This window comes from Rhyacophila brunnea, unplaced genomic scaffold (assembly GCF_057557595.1).
Source record: "Rhyacophila brunnea isolate RB1 unplaced genomic scaffold, BYU_Rbru_1.0 scaffold_1, whole genome shotgun sequence".
Taxonomy (NCBI): Eukaryota; Metazoa; Arthropoda; class Insecta; order Trichoptera; family Rhyacophilidae; genus Rhyacophila; species Rhyacophila brunnea.
Window position 1 is genome coordinate 16,137,624 of NW_028232751.1, and position 22,601 is coordinate 16,160,224.

The following is a 22,601-nucleotide window of genomic DNA, read 5'->3' on the forward strand; positions in this document are numbered from 1 at the left end:
AAATCACAGTCATTCAACATAGTCTTATTTACGCTTTTTGCTTTTTTTTAGTCTCCCCTGTACACTTTGGTTAAACTTATAAATATTAAATAACACTAAATAAATCTCATAAAGAGTATAATATTATAATATGTTTTTGTAACTTAATTAAAAAGAACATTGAATGTTACTTTTTTATACAAACTTTATATTGTTTGGTATAGCTTGAATACGAAAAACAGCTGTGTGCTGTTGTGGAATAAATACTTCTCTTTAAATAATAATCATCTTATGTATAATAAATTTAATAGTACATCCTGGAAATGGAAGCATATTTGTTAATATAATATTTATTAATTTGTTCGTGATATATCAGTCATTCTCGATCCACGAGTACATATGCACTTCATTGGAAAAGAGTTAGTTATATATTAAAAAAAAAAAGAAACAAATGTACTTATCTAAATACGACAAGAGTAACTAATATAGGCTCTTAAATATACTATAGTTTTTAAATTCTCATTTTATATTATGAAACATATTGGTAAACCATTCAGAAACAAAAAATCTCTGAGCAGAAAGCATAGTGACTACAGTTTATATAAATAATTTTAAAACTCCGGGAATATAAAACAATCAATACCCAACATACGTTGAGTATGTTCGGAAATCCAATAATCAAATAATATGGAGCAAACATTAAATTAATAAAGATATCATGCAATACAATTTGAAGACGATTAAAAAATAATTACAGAAAAACCCTGTTAATTCGAAATCGATGGGGCAAATAATCAAACAAAAATTCGAATTACGAAATACAAAATGTATGGCAAAAAATAGTAAAACTTTGAAACAGTATCTTTTTGTTTCAATTTTGTAACATTATTCGAAATCGCTATAAATAGATTTTATCAATTTCCACGATAACTTCGATTTACAGAGAATTTCAAATTATCCATGTTCGTATTAACGGGGTTTTACTGTATTGGGATAATAAAAACAATGTTAAAATAAATACTAGGGAATAAAAAATAACCATAAATCACTAGACTTGTAAAAGATCTTGTAAGCCTGTTTCATTCCAAAGTATCCCAGGGTCTATTCAAAGGTAGTCCAGTTATTGCGGGATATTTTGAATTTTTCAAAGTCTATACCGTACTCGCCCAAAAGGTCTGTCTCTTGCTGTCTCGTAGGTGTGGATTGATCATCTAATTGGATAAGATCCATGGTTTTTCCGTTAGGCTGTAAATTAAAAAAAATTATGAAGATATTATATTTATAATATAGAATTGGCAAAAACAATTCAATCAGTGAAACTGCAAGAGCCAAAACGTTATTTTGCTGCATTCTGTTAAAAATGACAAGACGCGTCAACATTTGAAATCGATCAACACTATTCTTGTTATCAGCTTAAATTAATATCTATATCTATCTATCTATCTGAAACGAATTTGTTTTTTTTAAATAAAGCACACATATCGTTAACTTTTTGCTAATATATTATTTGTTTGAATCGATAATTTGGTCTTTGCAATTACACATAGTATACAATATCATTCAAATAAACTCTTCGGGCCATCTTGCAGCTCATAATCCGCTTACGCCAATTTTCGATGACTTTTCACACATTTCGGGCTCGATCTCGGGGATAACGTTATGAATGTAATCCTGAAACGCATCAAGAGTTTCAGGATTACTGGTGTAAATGCTTCCTTTCGCAAAACCTTACAAAAAAGAAAACCTAAGGTGGCAAATCGCAAGATGTTGATGTACATACAATTAAAGTCACTAAGTTTTGAAATTGAAAATAGCCATCGTACTTTTCACGTAATAAAGCTGGTGTTTCAGAAACTGTATGGCATGTGGCTCCATCCTATTGGAACCACATGTTTTCCAAATTGAAATCTTTCAATTTCGGCTACAAAAAATCAGTTATCATTTGCGGTAGTCATTAACCGTAACGGTCGCTCTTTTGTCACTTTCATGAAGTATGGAACAATGACGCCTGGAGCCCAATAACCGAAACCAAACAGTTCGCAGCATGCAATGGCCTCTTTTGAACCACTTGCGGGTTTCCACAAAATATTTACAAACGTACCCATTGAGTTGAAAATGTACACTATCACTGAAGATAATTTTTATTGAAAAATCATTATTTCTGCTCTTCCTAGACACAATTGGCGAATCTGCGTCGCTGCCCGTGGTCGGTTAACTTTAGTTTTTGAAGGTTTATATGCAATAAACATAGTTGCAGCGATTTTCTTGGAATCAGCATTTCTGGCTCGTAGGCCACACTTTTGTGTACAGCAGCAACATTTTCGAGATTGTATTAATATGTACAGGTAGGTCTCAGGCAATCCAAAACACTACCAGTCTCATCCAATTAATCCAATCAGCTTGTGAATACAGCTTTCAGTCGGACGATGATTTCTACCGAATTCTGATGTTATTTTTCGCATTACGACCGTCAAAGATTTGCCATTTTCGTAGAGTGGTTGTACGATTTTTATGCGTTATGCAATGGGGAAACGATCCATTGTGTTAAATGGTAGACTTTCAACTGACGATATGTCAAAAAATACATGCAAAATATTTGACAGGTAACAAATGACAGGTCTGTGAAACTCATACCACGAATTGGATAACCCGTCACATACACATTAGATATTGTTAGGGCAATACGAATTTGTGCGATGTTAAATTTAGAAACCAAACATCCTTTGGTTCATAGCAAAGCCAAAGCGGTATTATAAATTAAGTCGTTCAAAGCACACACCGCACCTATCGCCAATACTGCAAGAACACTTATCTTGAATTCTGCAAATTTTACAGGAGAGACATTTATAAATACATCTTCCAAAGAAACTATATTTCTAAGTTTTATATTTTTGTAGAAAGATGGTTTTTTGTCTCTCTTGTAAAATTTCTTGCAATATTGGTGACGACATTCTAATTAAAACTTGAATTGGACTTCGGTCTTGGCAGTGCTTACATAAAGATATCTGAGAAATTGTGTGTTAAGAAATATTTACCGATTTAGGAGATTGCAAAACTGGGGGAGCCACTCCTGGTGTAGATGGCTCATTTAACTCAATCAAATTATGGCTGGATTTGGGCTGTAAATCAGAAATAATTATGTTTAAAAAGATAATACAATAGTCAGCACAGGTATTCCAATAGGAATATAGGACTGTGCGCACAATCGTGTTTAATCTTTATCATGTAAAGTCAAACATTAACTGCGACCCATTTGACCGGCTTTTTCTACTGTCTGTTGGATATTAAAAACTAGTTAAAACAATAAAATGTGCGTTTAATTATTTTTGTATCTACCAGGGTATCCAGTTTCATTTTAAATTTATCTGAGAAAATACCCGCTTGGTAAAGCAATTAGATGTTGGTGTGCTTAAAATAAATGGAATCAGCTTGAAAATATTTGTCTCTTTTTCCGGGAATAATTTGAATAACTGATGCCATTTCAGTGCAGCTGATTTTTTTGAATTTTTCCCAATAGAAAGTTTCAGCGAGTTAAATTCTTCATACATCAGCTACTTTTCCGGTCAAATTTAATATAAAGACTGCATTTTCTATACTTTCGAAACTTATTTCGTTCTTCATAGTTATGAAACATAGCTCTGCAAAAATGTTTTCATGCGCAAAATCGTAGCGCTGATCTACATATTACTTGCAGTTTTCATAGGATTTTAAATGTCTTATTTGTATTTGTTGAATGATCGTGAATTTAGCTGCGGGACAATCTATTTGTGCTTAAATATCGGGACGTCTGGCAACACTGGTGTCTACATAATATATTCATTGTTACTGTAGAAAAACTTTATCATGGCAGAAGAGAATATGCAATTAAAACATGCCTGAAGACAAATTGGAGCAACACTACTGTGATACAACGGACATGATGTGGATGTTACAGGCTCATACGAACTAATTGTATTCCTAGGATTGTGGAGAACAGGACCATACCTATAATAATTACATGATATTGAATAACTTGAACGAAACCGCTCCTGAATACCTTTTCTTTGAACAGTTTCTTAATAATAGTATTTTTATTATGTCAGAAATAGCTGCCATTTTTATTATAAAACGAGACATTAAACAAAATGAAATAATAAATCGCCGAGTATGGTTACGGAACCATACCAAAAAAGAATTATACTTGAGATTTTGTGAGATTTAATCGAAAATGGAATCAAAAGATTAGCCCATTTTAATACGGTAAGTAACAATTACGCCTTGTTTTTACGTTACGTACGCATTTAGGTACGTCATGCTAAATTTGTTGAAATATGATGGTTGTCGGCGTTATTGCTGATTTGATTTTTAAACAAATTGTGTAGGAAATGGCAAAAATAAACATTACGATTATATTTTAATTTTACTAAGTTCTTTGTCACATTTTGTATTTCGTAATAATTGTAATTTATTTTTGTATCTCAGTCCCGTCGATTTGTAATTAATTGAGTTTTACTATAATTAATATTAATTAATTTCAATGATTTTTAATAATACTTGATAAGTGTTATATAATATTTACCTTTGGTATTACCAGTGGAATTACACGTAAAGGTGAAGGTTTTGGAGGTGGAGAACTCCTTAATGGCATCTCTCTAATATAAGATTCAAAGTTTGACTTTGGAGAGCTTGTGGTGGAAATTTTAGTAAAATCCAGCGACTGGGTCATGAAGTCTGATGTGCCAGGATTGACCAGCGTCTTGGAGGTACCGGGTAAATTCAAAGCATCAACATTACCAGACAGGTGAGAAGATGGTCTGGAAAGTACGACACAAACTATTCATTGAGAATAATTGTTTCAGATCTATAAATTAAAATAAGAATAGAACCACATTGGTGAGCAATTTGTAATGAAAAATATAAAGATGTCAAGTTATTGTAACGCATAATTAGCAGATTATTGACGCCGCTTTTAAAATACTGTTGGCATTAATATTATGATTGTAGTGTAAATAGTATGTATAAAATAATGACGCCCGTTAAGGCTGAGCGGTAATGTGTCAGCTTATAACATCGTGGTCTCGGATTTCAATCTTGTGTCTGGCAAATTTACATACTGTTTTTTAAATATGTGTGGACCCCAGAGGATGGATCTAATAGGTTGAGCATGTGGGCAACATTTATTTCTCATAAAAACAAAAATCAGTTAAGTCAACCTGTTACACCCTGTGGCCGCCTATATGCTCATGAACATGGAAAATTACTTTTTCTTGTAATGAATGTGGATTGAACTTATAAAATTAATAACTTCAATTACCTGGATATATTCCTCTTAGTCATTCTTAGTCTGGTTCTGGTGTTATGCGATGTTGTTTCTATGCGTGACTTAATATCCTGGAAGGCTTGCTTGACCTCACGACCGCCTTGGCGAACCTATAAAAAAAAATTCAATTCAAAGACTTTAATACTAAAATAATAAATAAAATAATTTTAGAATGCATTGAGGCTATTTTTAATAAAGTAATATAATTTTAATAATGTGGCTGAATCCAGTCAGAACTCATGTGAATTTTATTAAAATTAGTTAAGATAACAGAGTACAGCATTCCCCAACTTGTCATTCAAGAAAAGATCAATGGTAAGCGTACAGCTCCACTGAACTGTTCCTGGTAGCAGACGACAAATCTAAGATCGCCTTGATGGTGGCCGACCTCCGCTAGGGGATGGCACAACAAGAAGATAACAGAAGAATTGAATTATCCATTCATAGTTTTTAAATTAACATTATTATGGAGAAAAAGGGCCTCCATAGCAGCATTTTCCAATTAAATTTAGTCACAGAATATTCATTAAAACAGAAAAGAGCCCTAAAATAGTAATAGCACAGAAAATAAGAGCATTTCAAAAAAAAAAAAAGTTTTTCAAATCTATGTCAGAAAACCTGCCTAGTTCATATTGTACGAATGGATACATGATTATTTTTCTCATCTGAGAATGGAAAATACTGATTAATGCGTGTGATTGTTGTGAATTTTTTCTTTGTGTCCAATTTCAGATTCAAGTGTTTCCAAAAAGTTCTGTTTTTATAAAAATATACAAATGTTATTAATAAAAAAGATGCATAAATATATATATTAGGCATGCACATGCAAAAATAAGTTGTTAATAGCATTAACAAAAGACAAAAAGCATTGCCATTTACAAACTTACAGATTCTACCGCTGTGTCCATGGCCGGTTGTGTCTGAAAGAAAATAATCAAGACGTGGTCTTAGAACACCAACAGTTTTTTTATAAATACAAGACAGCTATGTAGTATATTCAGGTATGTCATTCGAGACAGGGAAATAATTCTTCCATTGAAAACGTGATAGCAAAGTAAATAAGTGTGTGAACTTCACTTCTAATATTATGGAGATCAAAAGTAAAGTTTTCTAAATTAAAAATACAAATTCAGTGAAAAACATAGATCATTATTGAGGGGAGGCTTCAAATAGTAAAATTAGTGAGATAATACAAACATTTTTATTCCAGAAATATCATTTCATTGATGATAATAGTGTGAAAACAAAAATACACTTGATTCTCTTTTTGCACGGGGATATGTTCCAGAAGCTACTGTGTAAAAGATACAATGGACATAAGTAGGTTCTGTCACTTAACCCTTCTTACGCGGCAACTGACTTTAGTCAGCCTATACGCGCGGTAGCTAACTAAAGTCATTTCGATTTTTGTTTGCCTAGCACTGCTTTTGCCCTTGCGCGCAAAATTCGAATATTCATTTTATTTAATCAAAAATCATCCTTCTCCTGACATCTGTCGATGTTTAGCCTAAACTTTTGTTCTATCTAATTTAAATAAATATTTTTCAGGAGCGTGTCTTGGATTAAAAAATATCACTCATCAGGTCACTTCAAATTTGCCACGTATATTAGTCGGATCGCCACTCAGTGCATGTGCGCCGATGACACTTTACTGACGCATTTGTAACCATACGAGTTCGCGATATAATAATATGTTATATTGTTTTTTAGTGATTGAAAAAGTATTTGGTGCGTAAACTGTTAAATAGATTATTCGAAAGTTACATTGATCAAAGTGAATTTATAAAACATTTTTACAAAACGAATGCTTTTGGAGGTTGCATTCATTCGTCTAGCCGCTAGTATATTATCCGCGAGTTAATAGTTTCGGAAAATAATTTGAACAAGGTGTAATTTAAATATACGAGTTTGCGATTTAATATTTCTCTTTGTTTATCCTTGATTAACATTTTTAAATACCATTTTCTGCTTATACTATCAGGTAAAACAGACAAAAATTGTTTATTTACCCTAGTTATTAGTCATTTATAAAGAAAAGATACGTTAAGTGAATAAACATTTTCACACAATCAAAAATTTCTGTATCGGAAAAATTAAATACACTTTGTGATAACTACGTATATTTTGCGTGTTCGATTTTTTGTGATTATTTTAAAATGGATATCCCTGCTAATTTGTGTGATGAAATAGGAGAATCAATCCATGACCGTGATTCAGATTATGAGTTGAGTGAAAATGAGTACTACGATGATTCAGATACTTTCAGTGCCACGAATTTGATGATTTCTTTTCTGGAGTCAGCCCACACACAAATTTATCAGATAGCTCTAAAGAAATAGATTTTTTTGAACATTTTTTGAATTCAAATATTATAATGGACAGAATCGTAATTGAAACAAATAACTACCTATTATACAGAAGACATTAAAAGACAAGAACCGTCGCCGAAATCATGAATACATAAGTTTCGGAAGTATTTATTAACAAGAATTAAGTAATAGTATTTTATACTATTAGTAAAATAATATATGTTTCATTACATAATGAAGCTTAAAAATACTCCATTATGCTACTAGGCTAGGACTCTCACTAGTAAATAAATCCCACATACTTTTTGATTCTAATGCATATGATGATGATAATATCATTACTGCAACCATAGACAAAACATTTCTGATGAGAATATCATAAGTCGGTCAATTGGAGAAACAAAACAATTAGTGTAAAAAATATATGTCTGTGGTGTGAATAAGTATGATTTAATATCTGCAAAAATCAAATATTTCAAATTTATATGAATGAAGAGACTTTTTTACAGTAAAACCTCGTTAATACGAATTCCATGAAACCGAAAATCGAAAAAAAAATCGAATTACGAAATATGAAATGTATGGGGGGGGGGGGGAAATATAAAAATTTTTGAAATTGATTTTTTTTTTTGATTTTCATTAATTTCGTTAATGATCATAGATGTGCCTACGAAATTTCCGATTCCGTCTGTGTTAATGGGTCGTAAAATGTCAGGATTATTAATATTACCTTCTTAAAATAAATATTTTATGATGTTTTAAGAAAAATATGTCACAATTTCGAATGACTGGCTCATGAAATAGTGTACTTTATTACGATTTATTGAATATTTTTGTATGCCAGGACACTTGAAATCATTTTGAATTACGAAATTCGAATTAAAGGTATCGTTATATATGAAAATAATGTTCAAGGGACTTTTTTTGCGAAAATTTCGAATTACGGCGAATTTCAAATTATCCGTGTCATTAATGAGGTTTTACTGTATATATTTTTAAGTTATTGTTCCCATTACGATGGAAGCGAATAATGTATGTAAGGATGGATATGATATATAATGTGTAAATTATTTTTTAGATTAACCCACATGTTTCTGTTGTATTGTAATGTACATCTTATTTTAAATAAATAAACTGAAAATTAATATATTGTCGCCCTAGGATTGGTTTGTCCAAAGCGACAATATGTGAAATGTTCAGGAGACGAAAAACAAAGTTCATCACCTTATATTTCAATCATATTAATTTATTTTACATAGTGAGAGATACATTATAATCCAGCGATATTACTCATTTAATTTAGAAGAATTTGTCCAAATCGTGAAGATTCTAAACAGTATTTTTAAATATGAGTCGTCCAGAGAATATTAAATTTAATTTAGTTATATTAATACGTAAGCAAAATATTACGTAGTTTTTGTTAGGACTATTATTTGTATATAAAAAGTAGAAGGAATAACATAATATGTATACGAAATATTTATGTGGGAAATTAATTATACTAGGTAAGATTTGTGACTTGTCAAGTTTGGTTTTCTGAGTTTAATGCTATAAAATATCAAATATAATTAAGAAGATTATAAATAATATGGCTTAATAATAATCTTAGTATTTTATTTTTACAATAAATAGGTTTAGGATAAATTACCAATAAGTACCGAACGTGTAATCTAATGTGTTGACTTTATTCCGCATATTGTAATTTACAGATCATATTGTAATCAGAAAATTAAAAAAAAACCTATTGGCAGAGATGGTAATAATTTCCAAAAAAGATTGCCTATGTATAAAAAACTATCTTTGAGAAAAAGAATGTAATCTAACCAAACAAATACACCATCAGAACCTATAAAGTTTTGAAACTCTGAACAAGAGAACTAGCAATAAATTCAGTATCATTTTATCATATATATGGAGTACTACATACACACCAAGTTAAACCCCCAAGCGAATCTGGGTATAAACCCTTGTAATATAATAATTGCACATGGTTTCCGATTTCAATTGAAGTTAAAATAAAAAAATTTTCATTCAGTGTTGTTGTGTAAAAATAAACGCACACGATTATGCAGTTATTTTAGTCGACGATAATATTTTTTTTTAACTCAACTTTAACGAGCAACTTATCGGATACACCGAGCTAAAATACTGTTAATGGGTCGATCGTTTAAGAATATTTCAGCCCTAAGCAATAAAATCCGATCGGACAGGATGCCGCAGGGGGACGGCAATATGACACTAGTTAAGTGTCTAATTGTTGTTTTTGCTGACAATAATGAAAAAGTATCCACCCACATGGTTGAAAAATTCCAGCAAAAAACCAGCGTTCATTACAAGAAACAACTTATTTTGTAGTTTATGAAGGCCATGCTTGTTTTGGGGATTTTCACGATGGTTTTCAGATTTTTTATTTTCGACGTTTTATTGACTTTTTTTGTTAAGTGACCGCTCATTTAAAAATACCTATTTTCTGATATACCGAGTACCGCTTATAATGAGCAAATTCAGTCGGTCCCATTTTCCTCGTAATAACCAAGTTCGACTGTATATCCAACTGCATACATAATGTATTATTAGAATTTTAATTTAGTGAGATAATTTCAAGTATATCCAATTAAGAGAAAGCACGTTAATTTCACGAGTAGTTAATTAGTAATTACCACAAATAAAGCTAAAAAAATTCACACAGACAGTAAAAACCACACCAAAACAAAGAGATAAATCATCAGTAATGTTCAATAAATCACGTTAAAAAAATCTCCATTTGTTCGTTTGTTGAAAAATAAAAATTTTGAGTTGAAAGAATCTCGAAAGTGTGGTGCAATATAATAATATCTACACCACACCCAAATTAGAAGAGGCAATGAAAAACTTACCCTTTCTTTAACATTTCGCAAGAGATCTACGGCCGATGAAGAAATCCGTCTGTTACCCGTTGATCTGGAGTTCTTGAACGACTCCCAAATAGCATATTCACGTTCGAATTCATCGGAACGAGTGTCACCATTGACAATACGGGATAGACGCTCTTCAATGAACTGAAAATCATAATAAAAAATTCATCAATATAGGACAACCCAAATTATTAGTATAAATAATACCATCAACAAGTCAAACAGGAGTACAATCTATGATAATAATACCTGCTGGAATGTTTGGGTCATTAACAATTGTGTTCTGAAGTTTCGCATAGAATTCTTGGAGCCACTGAGGAAAATATCTTTGTCGAAGATTAGATTTCCATCTATAAGTCTGAAACACAATGGAAATAATATTTCATTTCGGGCTTCTCACAAATCGGCATCCATCCAAAGTATTAATATAATATAAAGCAATTCTTGATGAGAAGTAACATATTGAGCAATATTTGAACATATCACAAAAGTATTTTCATAGACACAAACGAAACAAGACATAATACAGATTACAAATGTAAAGGAATATCTAAATTTTGGTACAAATTTGTTTTTTTCAATAAAACAAACACATCGTTAACTTTTTCAGACTACATTTATTTCAATCAATAATTTGCTCTTTGGAAACACATGTAACAATATATCATTCAAATGAACTCCCTTGAACAACTTGCAGCTCACAATTCGCTTACGCCAATTTTCGGTAACTGTTTCACACAATTGGGCTCCATCTCAGCCATGACGTTACGCATGTTGTCTTTAAACGCGTCAATAGTTTGCGGATTGTTGGCATAAACGCTTCTTATTGCATAACCCCCCACACAAAGAAATTTAAGCGTGTCAAATTGCACGACCTTGATGGCCAATTACAGTAATTAAACGGCCATCGAACATTTCACGCAATAAAGCCTGTTTCAAGAGCTGTATGATATGTGGCCCCATTCTGTTGGGACATGTTTTCCAAATCAAAATCTTCCAATACCGGCCACAAAAAGTTAGTTATTATTTGCCTATAATAGCGGACGCCATTGACGATAATGGTAGCTCTTTCATCATTATCAAGTACAGCCGGATGACGCCTCCAGCCCAAAAACCGCACCAAACAGTAACTTTTACAACATGTAACAGCCTCTCTTGGATCAACTGTGGGTTTTCCTCACCCCAAATATGGCAGTTTTGCTTATTATATAATTATAACGTACCCATTGAGGAGAAAAATCACTGAAGATGATTTTCATTGAAAAATCTTCATCTGCGACACTGTCCATGGTCCATTGGTTTTAGTTTTTTAACTGGATCTTATATGGGCGTAGGTGAAGGTCTTTATGCAAAATTTGCAATAAAGAGCCTTATGAGAAGTTGTTGCGATCTTCTTGAACTTGCATCTTGCGGCCACACTTTCGCATACAACAGCAATGTTTTGTTTGCGTGAACGGGCTGGGACGAACATGTACAGGTATCTGGCGATCGAAAACACTACCAGTCTCTCAATTTTTTTAATTAGCTTGCGAGTGCTGCCTTCAGCTTGGGCGATGATTTCTACCGAATTTTCGCAGTACGACTGTCGAAGATTTGCCATTTTCATGGTATGATTGTACAATTTTTATGCGTTGTGTGGCGGAGAAATGATCCATTGTGTTAAATGGTTTTCATCTGATGATGTGAAAAATACGCACAAAATATTGTTAACCTTGGCATTAGAGAAAACGGAAAGTGATAAGATTTTGAAGAGAGTTGGAGAGGAGAGGGCCTGAATTACAGATCCACACTTAGAGGAGATGAGACGATATGACAGCTGGTCGCAGTCAGTCTCGGTGAAATTATAAAAAAAATTAATCAGTAAAAGTATTAATAAAAGGTCATATTTACTTGATAGCAGCTTCATATCCTCCAATTATTTGCACAATAGCTTTCAGAAAAGCTCTCGACACTGTGTCTTTTCCCAACTCTTGATTCTTGATGGTGCGGCGCAATGATGATTGCTAGAAAACAAAACATAATATTTTTTTTACAGTAGTTTCACACATTTTCACACTATTTTTAAAACACTGCTATACTTCTATATAAAATCAAGCCAAATCCAATTAGACTACCATCATAAGGTATATTTGAAAAATCGTAGAAATTTCAAAAATTTTAACAATGTAAATTCAAGTAGTCATTCACAAAAATTAATAATTCACACCCCCAACCCCGACCCTAAGAGGACCGACTGTCCACATGGGAAACAGAATTGGGCTACGAGGAATAGGGGAAGGAATGGATAAGGCAAGCAAAGCATCTACCTCCTAGTGTCAGTTTCGAGACTCAACAGACTTCAAAAGTAGGGTGTGTACTAGAAAATATGGTGGAATGAGGGATCTCTGATCACCGGCATATGCAGGAAATTGCAAAGCATTAAACATCTGTTCTTATGCAAAGAATGCCCACTGAAAAGTAACTTCAGTAAGATCCTACAAGCTGAGGAAAACAGTGTTGCTTTTGTTAACTTCCAGAGTGAAATCTTGTAACAGCATAAGATTACGACACGAAGAGAAGAAAAATTAATTGCGGTCAGAAATACCATTTTGATGAATAGTAATGCTGTAAAAGCATAATGATTTTTTGCTAAAGAATTAGCTAAACCACGGTAATAAAATATTTGAGTATATTTACTAGTCAGTATCAATTTCCATTTACAACGATTTTGACAAAATGATCAATGATATTAATTTGCGTGAAAAGAATCATACAATTGGATATGACGCAAATATCATTTGCACACCTTATTAAGAAATAGCATTATTTAGTAAACAAAAATGTCATCTCACCAGCTCAATTGATAGGGAAGAGAGATCATCGAACGGAGTTGTGAAGCTATTTCTGTCAGCATCCAGCACGACCACCTCGCCAATTTCAACTGGTGTCAATTTCTGGAAAGTATACAATGAAAATATTACTAACCGGATATATTTTAATGTACTTATATCCCTCTATAACTACTGAAAAATATGCTTAAATTCTCTCATAATTAGGACGGTAATATTTTGCCTTGCTCGCTCGCATTATGGATAAATATCAGTGTTTGAAGCTGATACAATTATAAAGTAACTACAGATGGCTTTGGGACTCGCAATTTTCAGAATACATGAATAGGGAGCTTAGAGAAGATACGTGGATAAATATAAACCCGGAAATGAACCACCCCGTAGCGGATCTGAAAAAGAAGCTGTAGAATTAAGCCGTTGATGAATGAGAACTTTCATATATTTTTTTAACACAAAACTTTTTAGGTTTTTGTTTCTTTTTCTTTATAAGTCGATGAATCAGTAAAAACGCATTTGCTGCGAATAACCAAGAATGTTTTTTTTTGATAGTATATTCAGAAAACATTTCACATCTTAATAGCCGTGTACTGACTGAGTGAGAGGCCTCACGAGGCTGCCTTGCAAAAAACGCTGCGCGAGGCAGCTCACAACAAATTGATGTTATGTGAGTCTGCCGCGTATAGCAAGGCCGAGCCACAAGACATCCGAGCAATTTAGTCGTGAAGCCGTGATGATACCGTGTGCACAAGACAGCATGCTGTGACTGACTGAGCAGCCTCGTGAGGCTGCTCGCTCAGTCAGTACGCGGCTATTAAGATGTGAAACGTTTTCTGAATATACTATCAAAAAAAAAACATTCTTGGTTATTCATTTTACTGATACTAAATGAGGTTATAATTCAAATCAAAATTAATGTGAGAATATTTTGACCATTGAACAGTATGAACTGTAGGAATGGTGTACTGTTGAACTTTTTTCTGAATTTCAACATACTGTTTCAACTAACCGAGTATGGGAATAAGTCAAACCTACACAAGAAAAAACTCTGTTTCGGAGGTTTCAGAATATGTCATTCAACTAACGTCTAGGGTTAGATTTATTCGAAACATAATAAAACCAGGATACAAAAGCATTGGTTTAACTATTATAAGAGTCCCATTACATAAACCATCACGTTATCGCTTGGTCATCATGGCATATCAATAATATTTTATGCATATTATACACACCAAAAATGTGGTTTCTGATACGCCAATTAGGAACGGCATGGGGGCTGAAAGGTAGTCCACCAAAGATTCAGGCAGGACAGGAATAAAAATGTGCTGCCAAACAAGTGGGTACAGAAGGTCATTCGCTGCCTGCACACAGGCGGACAGGCGAGATGGATTCTTGGACCGCACAATTACTCGCCTCTCGTGCAGAAGGGCTGCAAACATCCCAACCATGGCTTGCGAATCCACCGCACTAAAGTAGTCTGTCAGGTTTCTCTGTCGAGAACAAAAAGAATTTATGCTGGTAAAGTAGATGTTAATGACCTATGTGGGAATCATAAATGGCATGCATAAATATATTACAATAAAATAGTCAATCAAAAAAAAAAATACACAAGCACATAACTAAGAATTTTTTTTAATAGAAATATCTATAGGTATATTATGATTCTCGTGTATTTTTTGTGAAAATTTTGAATATGAAAAAATCAGCTGCAAATTTATTTATTCAATTGGTACGTGTGCTACACCTAAAAATGATAGCAAAATATTATGAAACTTTTTATAGGGAAAATAATAGAAATGTCATTCAATTGTATGTATAATGACAATAAAATCGCCAATGCTGTATTCAGAAACAAGAAAAATTGGTATCTAACATATAATCGCTCGTGCAATTTCGCTAGTGGCATTTTATCATAATTAATTACTATTGGTCAAAGATTTATAAGCAGGACTTAGAACCATTATTTTTTTCATTTCGGTTTGGTTCTGGTTTTCATTCAGAAAAAAATAACAGTTTTTCCGGTTTTCGATTCAGCTCAGAATGATTAATTTTTAAATGTTTTTATTTGTATTAAAAATCTATTTTCTACCATAATTTAGAACATTTTATGGTACTTGTATGATAGCCCGGCATCATGCTCTGAAACCAATGGTTATAGCTACAAAGCACGGCCGTAACCATAAATTTTGAAAATAATTTAATGTTATAAATTATGAGAATTATGTCGAGATGCGTCACACGATCATGAATGATTTCTTGCACCCTGAATTTGACACACATATTTCAAATGAAAAACAACAGCATATTTATTTCGTATACATAATATGTATTATGCTTGTCGAATTGATGTTTCCGTCAATAACTAACGTCGACTAGCGGGGCAATTGTTACGACGCAGTGGGGACGCATGTTAACATGCATGTTTGAACATGTACCGAACTGAAAAAAATTATATTTGTTTTTCGGTTCGGTTCCGGTTTTCGTTCTGACAAAAATAACAGTTTTTCCGATTTTCGGTTCAGTTCCGGTTCAAAGCCCTGTTTATAATGATACACTGAATACACAAGAAGTGAATTGTAAATGAAAAAAAAGCCTTAATACATATGAATTTATAAAAAAAATAATCAATTTTATCGACATAAATAATTGGTAAGATAATAATAATTAAATAATCAGAGAAATAACAATATTTATCTACATATATTTATTTATTAATAAAATCACTTCACACCTCAATAAATACAATACAACTAGATAACTCTGATTTGGTCATTGTTGTGAAAATGAAATTTAAGCTTTACTTGATTAACATAAATCTAGGCTATAATTACAGTATAACCTCGTTTTTACGTGCCCGGAATTCACGTTTTCCCGGTAATTGCGTGTATTTTTTTCAGTCCCGATGTATTTCAGTACATTTAATACCCGCATTTATGTTTTTCTTTCCCGTGATTTACGTCGGAAATATTCAAAATATGCGAGTTACGCGCACTTGACAATGATTGGGTCGTGACATTCGAACGATTTTTCAATAAAAATTTTAATTGAATGTTGTTTTTTAATAAAACGTTATTTTTTTTAGAAACATAAAATTTAAATGTTTTTTTTCTTCAGTCCCTTAAAAAACGTAAAATAGGGGTTATACTGTATTATTTAAAATAAAAATGGAAAATTGTGCTTGTCTAATTGGGAACAATTAAATAATGTTATTGTTAAGTAAAATTATTTTATTTATTTTAATGCATTTATGGTTTTAAAGTTATCTAATATTTTCAAACACAAAATTAATACAGTTCCCATTAACTTATGACTCACCTAGTTTTATCATTCTGTAGAGAAGCAAATGTAGAATCATATTCAATAGCTATCTCAAAAACAGTAAAAATCAAGTTATCTAGTTGTAGTATTGAGGTGACGACTTAGTATTTAGCAAATATAGTTTATATATGAGGCATCCAATAACAAAGATCGAAGTCCACATATCGCGAGTGGAGAACTACAAGGTTCTAAGTGTTTGTCCTTGGAGAAACAAAAGTAACAATGAGGCAGCTTAGAATACTACTTCTTTGTTGGGTTTGTTTTTTCAAGGAGAACCTTGTAGTATTCGGCTCACGATATTATGGTGAACGTCTAACAAAAAATATGGTCAATTTCACAAAAGTAATAGCGCCTGTACAAGTGCATGGAATTACTGTCGGCAATCGTGCTTATTTTAAACTATCATGACAATAACTGTTTACACGTAAAAGTGCTGACTGTCTCTCTAATCTCATTTTTCAAGAGTATGCGAGACGCGATGTTGTCATTTTATACTACTATATGACAGGACGTATTGAAAATCGGTTAACCTCAAATGAATAGTTAGTTTTTTTACCGGCAGGTTTGCCATTATCGTTCTACTGCGCAGGCGCAGATGTTACTTGCGCGTAATAAATCATCACAATTTCGAAGCTTCCAAACTTGTTTGATTCATGCATGCAATCTTGCCAACTGTCACTAAGTACCCCATACATTTTCTTACTGTGCACAGTGAATCTATGCACGTGTAAACGGGGTATAAACTAAACTAACCGTAACTTAACTTCTAAAACGCCCCAAAATCACACGAAAAAATGTTTGACAATATTTAATGATATAAATAAAAAAAAACGATATAAATAGATGTTTACATGTCTGTTTTTCATGGATGGATCGCAAATAAGGATTAATCAGCTAATAGAGATATTGTTATAATTTAAAAATAAGAGAAAATAAAATTTTTGTCGGAATTAAGTGGCACTGAAGAACAAGGAACTGAGGTGTCCTTCATCCAGCAGAGAATTAAAATGTGCTGATGATGCTGATGGTATTCTTACATAACTCACCATATGAGTGAAATATTTTTAATGTAGAGACAAAAGAATTTTTGGTACTGTTCGGTTAAAGCGGATACAGAGGAAAACACATTTTGAAAATAGCCGATAAACTGGATTATTTGTTAGTTTGGGTTAGTTTAGGTTAGGTTAGGTTAAGTTAGGTTTGGTTAGATTAACCTAACAAATAATCCAGTTTATCGGCTATCTTCAAAATGCGTTTTCCGCTGTATCCGCTTTAACCGAACAGTAGCGAATTTTTAAATATGATGAATATCAAGACAGTGATAAACACATGAATTACAATCAAATAAACGCTGAATCACGTGGAAAGCAATACTTGTTCTTACATTTTCCGGTATGCGAGGGAGTTTATGTGGTGTATAACTATCAACGGCTGTAGTTTGAATGTTCCTTAGGTAGTGATCGAGCTGAAATAGTTCTCCTTCGTATCTCCTGCTATATGCAGCTGACACGACAGGGTATGAGCGTTTCATCGAGGCAATCTCATCCAAAAACCTGAAAGAACAGATGAAAATAAGAATAAAAAATTATGCATTTATACTCTTTTGCTTATGTTTAAAATGTGTATATACAGCGGAAAATTATATAGAAAGGATTGTGTGTTATTTCAGCATGCCCATAGTGATGACAAATTATGTCAAGCGTACAGTATAGCCATTAAGTGATATCTCATTATGCCTATTATTGATAGAATATCAGATTTATGATCATTATTACACCTTTTAGAATAGAGTAAATACTACTTACTATTAAATAGTTTGTCAGAGAATTTAAGTCAGTTACAACAATCAAAAAAATTTTCAAAAGGGAGAATCACTTGTATTACCATATAGACATGTGTCATTCATGTACGACTGACTTGAAACACGTGAGTCATAGGCAGCCCGTGACACAGTCGTACATCTAGGGATTGCAATACCGGTATTTAAAAACAGGTATTCAATTATTTATCGATACCGAAATACCGGTATTTTCGGTATTAAAAATGCATACACATACTCATGTTTTCCGAAAATGAATTTAATGTTATTTTTCATTACTTACTACTATTTATTGTATATTAAATTAAGTGTATAAGATGCATGCGATTTGTTGCTCGCAGCACGTTTCACCAATGTGCGAAGTTCCATTTGGCAATGTGTGTTTTGTGAATAGGATGAATGGTATAGGAACGCATACGCATAGAAGAAGAAGATGGTTGTACTAATTCAGAAACCTTTGCGGGCGTGCGCACAACTTGGAAAAGTTTCATTGGAATAGGATGAATGCTATAGGAACCATACGAATAGAGGAAAGATGGTTGTACTAATTCAGAAACCTTTGCGGGTTTTCGCACAACAACTGACCAAAGTTTCATCGCAATCGGATGAATGCTATAGGAACCATACGAATAAAAGAAGATAGAATGAAGAAGAAGAAGATGGTTGTATTAATTCACTATCATTGCGGGTGTGCCCACAACTGACGAAAATTTCATTGCAATTGGATGAATGGTATAGGAACGCATACGAATAGAAGAAGAAGATGGTTGTACTAATTCAGAAACCTTCGCGGGTGTGCACACAACAACTGACGAAAGTTTCATCGCAATCGGATGAATGGTATAGGAACCATACGAATAAAAAAAGATAGAATGAAGAAGAAGATGGTTTTTCTCATTCAGAAACCTTCGCGGGTTCATTTTTATGTTATATAGATTTCCGTAGGGTGTCTGGTCTATGAGAAGCAAAAATATAATGCGATAACTCGTCCAGCCTGTTAGTGTGTAATTTAAGAAATGTTTTGATGAAAGATGACACCCAATAGTTGCTTTCTTGGCATGATAATATATTTAGTCTTTCCCAATTAAGTGGTTAATACACACATAGTAGTCAATCCTCCTCACAATATGTCTTAAGGTAGTTTAAAGACAGCAAAAGAGGAATGAAATGTAATAAAACATTCAACAGTTAAACAGAACATCTATTTATATTATATGGCCACTTACAGAAATTGAACTTACTTGTAAAATTCGTCATGATGTTCAATATGCGACAGAAAAAAACTCGCACTGTTCGTGTGAGGATCATGTCTACAATATCCATACGTAAATTTGGCATCCAAGTCAGTTAGTACAAAGGAAAAATGCTGTAGAAAATTCCTGAAAATATGACACAATTAATACAAATTAATTTGAAGCACCGGACTGAGGCCCTTGGGATGATTTTCCGTGGCCCACCCACTAAGAATTTTGAAAATAATACATAAGAGTCCGTGTGCCCACCAAAATAGAATTTCATGATATTTTCAGAGCATAAACTTGGACGTTCCTTAAATGTTGTAGAAAATCTATTTATATAATTTTAAAGCCCTATTATTTCTCTATATTTATGATAAACATTCGATTACTAAATAAAGTATTTTTTAAGTAAACCTAAATATGGTATGGGTATACCTATACCTATTCAATAAATGAATAATAGAAAGCTATTTAAGTGTGTATCAATAAAACAAGGATAATTATTATACACTTCGTATTGATAAATAAGCGAATTTTTCGAAGTATGTTTACCTTTCGTAATAAATATTATAATACATGGCTTTAATCAACAGTAGATGATTTATCATTCACGAAATCTTCGCTACTGACATTCCGTTAGGTATTTGTAGTCTAATGGTGTAAATTTTACTTTAAAATGACTATATGATAATATATACCATGACATATAATATGACATATACCATGATGTATAATATATAATATGATACCATGACATATGACATATACCATGATACAAAAATGTATTGAATATGAGAATCCATGATAAAAATGTCAACTTACCTTTCAAATTCGAAAGGATAGATAAACTTAACCGCACTTTCCAAGAGATCATCCCTTTCAATGACAGTTGGAAATTTAAACAAAATTACAGTCTCTGATATTTGAGTTGATGGTGGAGTAACTTCACAATAATATTCGAAGTATTTTTGGACGTTTTCTCTGAAATTCAAAGGAAATAAATAGTTGATTATAAAGCATGTGGTCTAGCGGCACAAATAATCATTCACTCTACAGCACTATTATTAGATAAATCACCTTTTACGCGAACCCATATTGAAAATACATATTATATGTATTCACTATTTTCTTATAAACTGGAAACAATATAGACTTATGTTGTCAAATGATCGATTAATGAATATCGCCGATAAGACCAACTTCAGATAGTCCGACAGTCCGTATAAAATGTTCAAGTTGATTGGTTGAAACCTATGAACCTAATGTTGAAACTTCAAAAATGTTATTCATTTACCTTCGCTATCATCACATCACACTAATAAGAAAGTGCTGCCATCTTTTTATAACCGAATTATAGTACATGGACAAAGAAATTATAGGATTTCGGCATAAATTATAGTACGCGTTGTCATCTCTGTTAAAATCAAAGAGATTGGACTCTGGTTAAAATGAATATGCTTTTTGTTTCTCATAAAAAATAACGGAGAATTTGAGAAATTCTGAAGCCCTTTATTTATCTATATACCACTTCCGGCCAAAAAAGCTTACATGCGAATTTAAATCAGTTAAAGTTAGCTTTCTTACCTCTTTCGAGTAACTTTTTTTCTTGGCTCACTAATGCCTCACTAAGGCTCAATAAAAATGTTCGGTACAGTTCGGTTATGAGGAATACAGCGGCAAACGCATTTTGAAAATAGCCAATACACTGGATTATTTGTTAGGTTAACCTAATCAAACCTAACCTAACCTAAACTAACAAATAATCCAGTATATCGGTATTTTCAAAATGCGTTTTCCGCTGTATTCCTCATAACCGAACTGTACCAAATGTTCTTCTATTACCAAGCGAGAAGCTGATAGGGTTCTAGTCTCGGGGCCCGGGCTTAGGAGGGGCCCGGCGTAGTGGCTCTATCACTTAAGTGAGATAAACACACACACCACAAATTTGCTCTAAGAGTAAAGTCGCCTGCGGCGCTATTTGGCGAGTAGAGTTTTATTTCAAAATTACTTTTAGTGTATTTCCTGACTAACAAAAATGACTATATTATCTCCAATATGACGAAGGGTCGCATGTTACTCGGCTACACAAAATGGGGTCGCGATCAGTGCTGCATAACAATATGATGCTGACTGCCGACAATTCAAGCAGATTTATTTAAAAATGGCTAAAAATACACGGAATCCCTTTATTTTACACGTAACCTGGAGTTCCGCGAAATACCTACCATTTGGAAAACACTACTGTAGAACATTACACTGCCCTTAACCTTGGCGCTAGATTGAGGTGCCCGCCAAATATCATTGCCTGGGGGCCCGCTTCTGGATGTGGGGGCCATGATTATGAAAGTATAGTATTTTGCACCAATTTATTTTATGGAAATATAAAGATAAACTTTTGCGAATTTCTAATGTCGAAATTAAAGCTTTAAGAAAAAAATACATTTATTGCGATCAAAATTATAGTATTTTGGGCTTATAATGTATGAACATTGCAGGGCTACGAATCGGAACTGAACCAAAAACCGTTATTTTTGTCGGAACGAAAACCGGAACCGAAAAAAGATATATCGGTTTTTTTCGGTTCGGTACATGTTCAAACACGCGCGTTAACTTGATCTTACTCACCACCAGCGTTGCCATGTCTACTGAAATGTCAGTAGATCTACTGACATTTTTGCCAATACATCACGTCTGCATCAGTTATCAAACTGCCCGAAACGTTTGCTGGAACATACCTAGTATAGGGGTGTAAAAACAGGAACATTTTTGTGGTGAATTCTTCAAAATTGTATTATTTTGGCATATTTATTATAAAGTTACATTCTTAGCAAAATCAAAGTTATAGTATTGCACTATAATTATAGTACGGATGACAAAACTGCTTGGGAATAATGATTTTTATTGATACTTGATCATAAAT

General features: G+C 32.9%; 1 protein-coding gene across 4 annotated transcripts; it reads right to left on the reverse strand.

Moving 5' to 3' along the window:
* Positions 1–851: 851 nt before the first annotated feature.
* On the reverse strand, positions 852–20,942 carry LOC147079519 (DENN domain-containing protein 1A-like). Of its 4 annotated transcripts, XM_085941612.1 has the most exons (14): positions 20,759–20,942; positions 20,504–20,662; positions 19,685–19,822; positions 18,009–18,177; positions 14,539–14,796; positions 13,313–13,414; positions 12,372–12,484; positions 10,731–10,839; positions 10,464–10,625; positions 6,166–6,198; positions 5,273–5,388; positions 4,538–4,772; positions 3,015–3,098; positions 948–1,224 (listed from the first exon to the last, which is right to left on the reverse strand). In XM_085941612.1, the coding sequence occupies exons 1-14, from the start codon at positions 20,773–20,775 to the stop codon at positions 1,081–1,083; spliced, it is 1,839 nt and encodes a 612-aa protein (XP_085797738.1). In that variant the 5' UTR covers positions 20,776–20,942; the 3' UTR covers positions 948–1,080. The 4 variants fall into 4 exon arrangements, with proteins under 4 accessions (XP_085797743.1, XP_085797738.1, XP_085797749.1 ...); XM_085941617.1 differs by lacking the exon at positions 6,166–6,198 and having other exon boundaries at positions 852–1,224; XM_085941623.1 differs by lacking the exons at positions 948–1,224; positions 3,015–3,098 and adding an exon at positions 3,861–3,963.
* Positions 20,943–22,601: the final 1,659 nt, after the last annotated feature.

Coding starts and splice junctions, on each gene's coding strand:
- LOC147079519 (XM_085941612.1), bottom strand. Junction 12,485..13,312: donor CTTCCCTATCAATTGAGCTG/GTGAGATGACAT, acceptor TTTGTTTTCTAG/CAATCATCATTGCGCCGCAC. Junction 4,773..5,272: donor ACTAAGAGGAATATATCCAG/GTAATTGAAGTT, acceptor CGTACTTTCCAG/ACCATCTTCTCACCTGTCTG.